This window comes from Drosophila persimilis, unplaced genomic scaffold (assembly GCF_003286085.1).
Source record: "Drosophila persimilis strain 14011-0111.01,24,50 unplaced genomic scaffold, DperRS2 tig00000002-arrow-pilon, whole genome shotgun sequence".
Classification (NCBI taxonomy): domain Eukaryota; kingdom Metazoa; phylum Arthropoda; class Insecta; order Diptera; family Drosophilidae; genus Drosophila; species Drosophila persimilis.
The window spans coordinates 20652073-20662044 of NW_020825289.1; the positions used below are offsets into that span (position 1 = coordinate 20652073).

Sequence of the window (9972 nt, forward strand, 5' to 3'; positions counted from 1 at the left end):
AACTTGTTGTTCTCCTTCTGCTTTCATTGTTTGTTAAATAAATAAAAATAAACTAAGCGTAAATACTTAAGAAGTGTGTGAATGCTGCGAGAAGAGTTGATTCTTTGTCCCTAGTCGTAGTCCTGGTACCTTTGCCCTTTCCATTTGCCAAAGAACAATTGACCTTTGGCTGGCGGCTGCTGCGAGGGGGGCTGTGGCGAGTTTCCTTGCGTTTTAGCCTATTTAAAGCGTCTGCTTATGGGAGAGTGTGTGTAGGAGGGGGCATGTGTGTATGCGTGTGTGTGTGTGTTGGCTAAACTTTAAATTGTCCAAATGCTACGTGCCCCGAATGCGGAGTTCATAAATCCAAGCGCTAAATGTAAACATCAACAGTTGCGCGTCCATGGGAGGGACTTTTGTATGGCAGCAACAAAAATAAAAGCAACACCAACAATTACAACAACAACAACAACAACAACAACAATCGCAGCAACAGCAACAACTCCAACAACAACAATGATGATGGGGAAAACTGGCAAAGTTCAAACACAAACTAATGCAGCAGCAGCCCAGCCCAAGAGTGGGAGGAGGAACAAAAGCCAAAGCGTGAAGGAGTGTGAAAGGGGGGATGGGGACCGGGCCAGAGTATCCTCTACAACCTACACTACCCTTTACTATAGACCACTTTTAGCTAGACTCTCCTTTCCGCCACCGACACTCTACTTGGGGCCAATTCCACCGTCGTCGTCCGCTTTCCTTTGGGGGGGTATTACGGTTTTCACGAAATTGTTTGTACTGTAAATAAGGAAGCATTTCCGATCTCATAATCTGCTCTGTCCGTCTGTTTCTATGAGAACTTATCTCCTGGCTACCTCATAGAAACGATCAATATTTAAGGGTATTCAAAGCTTCGTTCACCAACGGATATCCCTTCTTTCTGTTTGTTCGGGTTATTGTTGTTGGTACGCTTAATGCGCGATAGCCAAATGTGTGTGTTCGTGTGTGTGTCTGTGAGTGTGTGTGTGTTGTGTCTAGGTGTTGGATCCATCGGCTTCCTTCTATTGTCCCTCTCCGACCCTTGCCTCTATACCATCTCCTGCTGCTATCCTTCAGTCCTTCCGTCCGATCCAAGAAAATGAAATAAAATAAACTCGAGTTTTGTTTTCGTTTGTCGTATACGCAATGGCTTAAAGCTTACGCCTTCGTCCTTCGTCCTGAGACTATACGCATGTGGCCAGTGGTAATGACCTCCGCAGGTCCACACTCCCCCCTCTCTAAGCACACACACACACAAAAGCGTTGTTGCAGTTGCACAACTTTGTTAGTTGTTGGCCAGCAGAGGGTTAAGTTCTGATAATTATGGATGAAAAAGTGGAGCAAAAACGAAACGAAACGAAATGAAATGAAACTGGAAGTGGACTGGGACTGGGAGTGTAAAAGTGTAAAAATGTAAAATAATCCACAGAGCAGCACTTAAAGCTACTTACCTTCTGGCCAGCACCGCTTTTAGCCCCGTTTGAACCCATTTCCTTGTGGTTATTTAATTTTGTTGCCCTGCGAAAATAACAAACTCGCATATAATTTAAGATAATTGGGATATATGGAGGTTGAGAGTGAGATATTATTATTCGATAAGCTTTTAGTCAGCGCGGGGCTAAACGGATTCAATCTTTTAGATAATAGTATTCTCTAGAAGAGAATGGAAGTTAAAAGTGATTGGAATCGTTTCGCTCTCTCAATCTTCTAAGAAATCAAAATGGAACAACTAATATTTCCATTTAAATCACTTGAAACACGTAACGTAAGAACTAACTAACATAAACCGTAGGAGTATCTAATCTAGACAGAGAAATGGGTTTGATAAGTCTCGCTCTTCGAGTGGCCTCTTGAATGAATTACGGATCTACTCGTATAGATAGACAGTCTGTTGGAATTAAATCTATGAGGGCTATAAATCAAGTTGAAGAACTACATATATTGATTAATGAAAATATTTCTTATGCCGATTCGTGTGGTGTAAATGGAAACTTAACGACAATAAAACTAAAAGTGTATTCGATTGGGTGGAATAACTGCATAGATTGAAGTTCTTTGTTTTATATGAGCTGCTCTCCTCTATAGTTCCGTATATACAATAATTTATAGGAATATTTCATAGGAAAACAGGTAAAGTATCCATCCGAAGGGCAAAGAATGCACTAGAATTCGAACAAAAATGTGTTCAATATAAAACAAAAAATAGAGACAGAAATGATTCGTTCATTTTCAATTGAAAATTCGTATCGTTTCCTCGACAAAAGGCTAATAATTGTTGACCTTTATTCTTGCCATTGAAAATATGAAATTCAATTGAAATTGACTTATGCAATGTTCATTAAAAGTCTCTCCTGGCCAGCATTTGGCTGGCTTCCTGCTGACATTTACCATGTCCTTTGTTCTCCTAATTGACTGCTGGCCCACACTATTCCTTTGGTTGGAAGTATTTCATCTAATTTGGAATGCACTTCCACCATACACTACACTATGGAAGGTAGTATTTCCCGGACGGGGTCTATAGCGGTTTATCTATCCAAGGGGGGTGGAGATGGTGCTGCTCCATTTTTAGCATTCCGGGTATTTCCCAGGGACAAACAAGGTGCCAAGGACATGGCTGAAAGGAAATCTCCGCCTAATTTAGACAGTGTGTACAGTAAATATGCAAACAAGCCGCTAAATTGGCATAGAACAAACAGAACAGAAACTCAGGCAACAATTGAAGTACCGAAGTACCGAAGTACCGACGGACAGGAGGACAGAAGGACGGAAGGACAGAAGGGAGTGTACATATACACACGTGTACTCGAACCTGTAGTCAAGTGTAGGAGAGTGTCTTTTGTGTTGGCACTCGACAAATATCAACACATAAATATTTCAGAGAACCAAACAAAAAATGAATTATTGGAAACGTGCAGTGGCTTCAGTGGATTCTTTAGTAGATAATCTTATCTAAGTCCCCCTATTTCCTCCGAATTAAATTAATTGAGTGGCAAATATAGATTCAGCTGGAAAACAGGAACCAGAGGCGCTACAAATCGTATGAAAGTTATGGAAACAGCTGCCCGTTTAGTCGTCTATCAGTGCAGATTGGCCTTCGAATGCCCAGTCGCTTATCATTTTGCACGCAAGCGGACAAGCGGAAAGGTGGATGGGTGGATGGGTGGATAGGCGGATAGCCGGACACAAAGGGGCACTTGAATGGACAGACACTCGGAGAGCTCGGAGGAAAAGGAAGGGTGCTGGGCGAAGAAATACCTGTTGTTGCATTTGCATTCATTTCAAGTGCACCCGCAATTTCACAGCAACATGGCCGAATGTTCCCCAGCAACATGCCCAACCTCAGCAACATTTGGAGCCCGAGCGCCACATCGGTTCGGGCCCACATTTTGTGGGCGTTCGGCTTGTGATTTGTTCGTGCTTTTGGCGCTTGTCGTTTGGTCGCTTGGTCGCGACCAAGACCTCTGCTGCTACCTCTGCTGCTGCCGCATAGTACGTTTCTGTTACTCGACCGGTGAACAACGCGGCGCGCTTGCGTCTCTGCCTCTGCCTCTGTCCATTGCACTGCATCGCACGGCTGTCCGTGCCATTCGAAAGTGTCGTCGTCTCGTCTGGCGGTGTTTCGTCTCTCGTGCAGCGAAGCGATCTTCCAATCTTCCAAGTAATAAATAAATTAAGACCAAAGGCATATCAAAAGCCAAACAAAATCATTAAAACTTATAAATAAATGAGAGGAGAAAACCTGATTTCGCACGGGGCGACGATCAAGCGTACGACCCCACGATTCCACGATCCCATGACGATGCCAGGGAGAGGCTCGTCCGACTGCATTCTTGCGTCACGTGCTGCAGAAACTGCATCACCGACCATTCGCCACCCCACTTTCAAGGCGAAATTTTGCGCGGCGATCTGCAGGCAGAGCAAAAGCCGAATTACAGTTGTTCTTTGTCTCTTCTCTTCGTTCGTTGCCTCTTCGAGCGCTAAGTGATTTGTTTTCGTTTCTCAATTGAACGGCTTCCAACCACTACAAGGCGAAGGGAACAGCTGGGATCCACATAATGATCGGAAAAAGAGAGAGAGAGAGAGAGAGAGAGTGGTGCAGGAGAGTCAAGAGAGAGGGGAACTAGACGAAGGCGGACAGTGGGACAGACAGCTAGACGCAGTTGCAGCAGTAGAAATTCATGAAAATCATGCGATCGATCAGTGGCGGCAAACTTTCAATCGAAACATTGGACAAGTGTGTTTTTAATGGTTGTTTTAGTTGTTTTAGTCGTTGTACTTGTTGTTATTGCTGCTTCTATTGTTCTTGCTTTAGTGGTGGCTGGTATTGGTGCTGTTGCACATGAAATTGATTAATTATATGTGCAAAACAATGCACAATGATGTAAATGCCTGCTTGCTTGCACAAAGTCAATTTGATTTAATTTTTCACTACCTACGTACTTGGGCGTTTCGTTGCATTATATTTTTCCGTATATTTATGCAGATTTGTTCTTCGTATAAATGCATAGGGTATGGTAAAGGTATGCTGGAGCTGAGCAGAAGCTTACCACAAAGATACAACATGGGAATCATGATCGCTTCTATTCTCGTTTGCACAGATCAAAAACTAGTTTTGTCATTGTACAAATAGAACCTAAAAATGCATTGGAAATCTCAGCCCAATTTGCTTGAGTTAGGACGAAAATATCCAAAAGTTTAGTAATTTATCGCTATCGAAGAGCATTTAAGCCCTCGACTTCCATAGCTGGTATTTTTCTAAAACCCCGACCTTTGCCACAGTATGTACTCCCATCAATCGGGCATGCATAAAATGCCCCTCAACGAGGCATTTCAAAAGTGTTTTGTGTTTGCTTGTGTATTTATGGACATTAAATGCATCTGTCACAGCTTTCATCGTTCTCATATTTATTTGCATTTACATATTGCAAATAATAACTTCAATGCCACATTGAAAAAACCGTTTAGCACATTACCAACATTTAAATCAACACTGATTTTCGCTGGTTACTGACTCGCTGTTAATTTTTTGGTCTCCTCCTAATGGGCACTGAATAGGGCTTGATTTGAGGGGAGTTCATGAGAGGGTTGTGCAGTGGTGGCAGGAGAATGGGTACGCGTGGGGGCGTATCAATTATGTGAGTGCATTTGCAAGGCCTGATTTTCAGAGTTTCCAAGTGACTTTCGTGAACCAATTTTATTATTTTTCGTAAATGATTTATGTATGGGATATACCATTTCTCTCAAGAAGAAGTAGAAATGTTGGATCTGCCCCAACAGAAACTACATTCCGCCCTGTGCACGGCACATTAGCAGCAATAATTGGCGACAAGAAAGGGTAAAAATACCCGTGTAAATACTGTCCGCAGCTAGAAAGAAAGAATATTAGAAGGCACCCCCAGACCTCGGGACGAACCACTCCGATCGAAAGCAAAACAACCTCTGACGCTGTGCTTTCGCTTTTCGAGAATATTTTTAGATCAATTTTTTTCTTCTTTCAGGTTTTATTTTATTTTTTTTTGCTGTTGCTGTTTTATTTGCTAGCCGAGAAGAGCAGAGTCTCCCCTTTTACTGCGTCTTGATCGTCTCGTCTCGATCGGGTAAATGAAGAAATGAGTAATGAATAATGAGAGATGAAAACTGTGCCAACAACATATCAAAGCCATTGAGACGACGCAAAGCTGTAATTTGTCATAAATATTTGCATATTAAAAAGCTCTTTTCCCCTTGATTTATTTCTATAACCAAAACCAGTTGTGCTGACGTCAAAAGTGTATCAGCAATTGCATTCGGAACTTGAAGAACAAATCGTCGCGAACATGCATTGCAGTTGGAATTGTAACTGGAGCTGGACTCTGGTCTGGATGTCGGGTGAGTGAACGGGAACCTATGTACATACATATGTACATATATATAAAGTATAGATAGAACTTATGGAATGCTATATATGCATGGAGCTATGTATGAAAAATCATCCGATGAGGGGGTTATCTTACCGTCAAAACCTGACCCGATCTGTCAGTTCTGCGTCGAATAGATTGCATCTCACGGAATGCCGGAATAAAAAGTTGGCGAAAAATTTATGAAATGCCAATTTCACTTACGCTTAACTTTATTACCCCTGACGCACATTTGCAACTTTGTTGCAACTGACTGTTTGTGTGTGCCACACAGCCAGCCGTGCTCTTGGTCCTGCTCCTGCTCCTGCTACTGCCACCCACTGGCCGGCCAAGAGTCTCAGATTGCCTTTTAGCTTTCAACTTGAGCACTATTTCAATGTTTCTGTTTGTTTATTTGTCTCCCACTCCAACACTCTCTGGCATTGGCGCTCTTTCCCTCTGGTTTTCCCTCTGGTTTTTCCACTGCTCAAATTTCCAGTCCTGATGCTGGCGCTGGTCGTGCAGGTACGGTCCGAGGAGTGCGGCCAGGAGGAGTTCACCAAGTGCGCCGAACCACTCGAAATGCTGCATTTAACGCCAGAGTTCTCGATTGGCCCCGCCAAGAAGGAGGAACTGGACAAACTTTGCCAGTAAGTGTGCTCCCGGAGAAAGTTCCGATCCGATTCGATCCAGAGATACTCTCCGATTGTTTTGCAGCGAGCTACGCAAAGGAGTGCGGTGCATCCAGAGTTACACGCGACGCTGCATGGATCTGCAGCAGAGGAACCAGTTCAACAAGCTCTACCACGGCACCAACCAGTTTATCCGCGATCTGTGCAACAAGGGAGAGTTCCAGGAGGGTAAGATGCGACCAGAAACATACTCCACAGATCTGTTTAAGCTTGATATACCCCCTTGACAACACCCAATGTAGAGTACCTAAAGCATGTGCCCTGCTCGGAGATGGCCAAGAAGGAGTTCGAGGTGTGCGCCACTCGCTATAAGGAAACAATGGTCTTTCTGAAGCCCAACAAGAATCAGGAGAATCCAGAAAACGGCACTCTCAACGAGAACATCAAAACCATTTGCTGGTGGGTAGAGATCTCTTCCTGATCTTTCTTTCCTATAGCTAAATCCCCCCTTCGCAGCTCCATCAATGAGCTCGTGGACTGCTCGGAGATGGCGGCCCGAAGAATCTGTGGCAATGAGGCGGCCAAGTTTACGCGGGAGCTGGTCGATAAATATGCCAACAGTTTGACCAAGGTGAGTGCGATCACCGCTCTACGTAAGACAAACTTGATCTTTTCTCACTTTCGCAGACCTATTGCGAGGACTTTACCCGTAATCCGGGCATCTGTCGCGACGAAGCGCGCAATGGTGGCCCTGGGGACCTACAGCAGACCAGTCTGGTCCTTCTAATGACAATGACGTTGGTGCCCCTGCTGGTCAGCAGCAGCCGAAGCAGCAGATAAATACTTGGCCACAACTACAGTTAAGTTCAAAATTCTAGAACCAGTTTACACACACAGGAAAAACAGCAAAAGGAGAGCTAAATAGTTAAGGTTTCCCCCCAAGCACACGCACACGCACACACACACAAGACACACAGCAAGAATTCCACACCCGGTTACATACTTTTGGGAGTCAATTTAGGCCACAGCGCAGGAAAAACTTGAACTAAACCGTAAAATTAGCTAAATGATAAGTATGTTATGTATACCAGTATACTATATAGATATATGGATATATCGGGGAAGAGGATAGGAGGATAGGAGGATAGGAGGAGATTATAACTAAGGTCGTCCTATGTTATAGGGGTCGTGTGCCTCTAGTTAAAGGGTATAGGTTAGCTGTAGTTAGTCCCAGTGTTGAGTGTGCCGCAAAAAGTGTTGCTTGTTTCGGGCCCCACTACCACTACCGCAATCACTACTTTCCCACACTTTGTCGATCGTGCAATATATAGAGTTGAGTTTCGTTGAGTTTGTTTAAGTCTTTAAGTGTTGGAAATAATTTAGTTTCTAAGTTAGTAAGTTCCTTAAAAGTTCCCCACTCTTCCATATACACTCCCCTGCAAACGCAAAGAATGTAGTTATTCTACCCCCACGGAATCCAGCAAACAAATGTGCATTTCTTAGAATGAAAATTCTACTATTTTGTAGATTCTTGATAGACCTCACTAGTGGTTAGCGATTATTTATTTCACACAGTGTAAATACCTTCGGCGTACACAAAAATTGATAAAGTTATTGATAAAAGCATATGGAAATACCTACAATATAAATAAATAAATATTAGTTTAACTTGAACACATACATACATACACACTTAAGCACTCAAACGCCCACACCCACACCCACAAAACTGTGAATATATACATATATTATGATTAAAGAGTAACATTTATTTTAAGTAAAACACACACACACAACACACACACACGAATGCATAAGGAAAAAACACAATAAAAAAAGTGAAAATATATTAACAAAAATATATGTATATGTAAAAGAGACAGAGACAGAGGGTGAACAGAGAGTGAGAAAGAGAGCAAGTGAAATAAAAGAGAAAACGAGAGCGTGCCAAAAATGCTTTTTACTGCAGGATAAAACCAAGCGCCGCCAAAAAGTATGCAACGCGCCGCATCCCGCCACCCAAAAGTATGCTGCGCAAAAATGCAATGGGGCTTTGACGCTGTGGGATGTGGGATGGTAATGGGATGGGGACGGGGACGGGGACGGGCAGAAGGCCTGAAGGGAAGGGCAGGCGAAGAACCCTCCACCGAGGCTGGCCATAATTTATGTTTATGTGGTGCGTTCGTTCATTAGACCAGCGGCGAGGACCTGGACCCAGGATCCAGGACCTAGCAGACATAGGAGAAGTTCAGGACGCCGTTGCTGGTTGACTTCTCGCCTGGCAGCTAATTTATAAGGTCGCCACATGACTCAAGGACATCAGAAGAGCGGGGGCCATCCGGCGCTCTGTTGAATGTAATAATTATAGTTATCATGGTGGGCCAGTGGCATCTCCATTTGCATTTGGCATTTGCAACCTTGTTGAGGCATCGATTTCGATCCGGATTAAAGCGGAATTCGAATGGTTCAAAGCAGAGGCCTTTGAACGGTTGAAAAGAGTGGCCTAAACCAGTACAAACTGAAGGCTAAAACTGTCCTCTAACTAGTTGAAAGGCTTCCACAGGCTTTCACTTCAAGGAGAAAGGCAGGAAAGGCTTCCCAAATAAAAGTGGATCAAGTATTCATTTGAACTGAAATTTAAGCTGAATGGCTTTTATGACGACTTTTAATTGGTTAAGAGCATCTTCAAATTACGATTGCTTTCAATCAGTCTTTTAAAGAAGAAAGTCAATACAAAAAGGATTACGTTAAGGACCTAAGGCCAATACGGACAATATGGTTAAGGACTATGAGATTAAGACGTTAGGAATTCGGGAACTATTTTCAATGCCTAATAAGTTTAGAATTACTTCTTTTGACAACTAATTTCCCTAAAATGTTCGCAATGCTTCGGGAGTCTCTTTTAGCAAGGCTTTCACTCCCATTACCGATTCTGTGTCTCTCTCTACACTCCTCTCCTGCTCTCACTGTTCATCTTTCTCTCAACTGCTTGGCCAATAAATGTCTTTTTCCTGGCCATTCAGTTGTGCCTTTACCATCTTTTACCATCAGGTCTCCCCAATTGCATTTCAATAAAGACGTTTTCGAGCATTTTTGGTCAGGACGAAATGCTTAACAAACCAATAGTTGAGTGCACCGACGGTTGTAGGGTTTTGGGGCTCTGGGGGTTGGGCACAGGTCGGACACAGGTATCTCGATTGCAGCTCAAATATTTACGTTTCCATTTAGAGCTGGCAGAGCTGGAGCTGGAGATGCCACGAAATGTGGGGAGAATGCAGGTACTTTCCAGAGAACTCCTCCTCCTATCCGGAGTCATTTTCAACTTCATTTGTTGTGCAAATATGCGAAACTTATTGCCATTGAGTGTCGTAGCCCCCTCGATATCCCCTTCCCCTGACCAGCGGAAGAGCCCTCAGCCCTCTCTCTTTTTCCGTTTTAATTTGAAGCCA

The 9972-nt window shown here is 43.4% G+C and overlaps 1 protein-coding gene across 1 annotated transcript; it reads left to right on the forward strand.

Annotated features, from left to right (window-relative positions):
* The first annotated feature begins 3492 nt into the window (after positions 1 to 3492).
* LOC6600978 lies at positions 3493 to 8197 on the forward strand. Its single transcript, XM_002025838.2, has 7 exons — positions 3493 to 3673; positions 5767 to 5883; positions 6391 to 6541; positions 6609 to 6751; positions 6826 to 6982; positions 7040 to 7154; positions 7211 to 8197. Exons 2-7 carry the CDS (start codon positions 5832 to 5834, stop codon positions 7361 to 7363), a joined length of 771 nt encoding a protein of 256 aa, XP_002025874.1. The 5' UTR covers positions 3493 to 3673; positions 5767 to 5831; the 3' UTR covers positions 7364 to 8197.
* The last annotated feature ends 1775 nt before the right edge of the window (positions 8198 to 9972 follow it).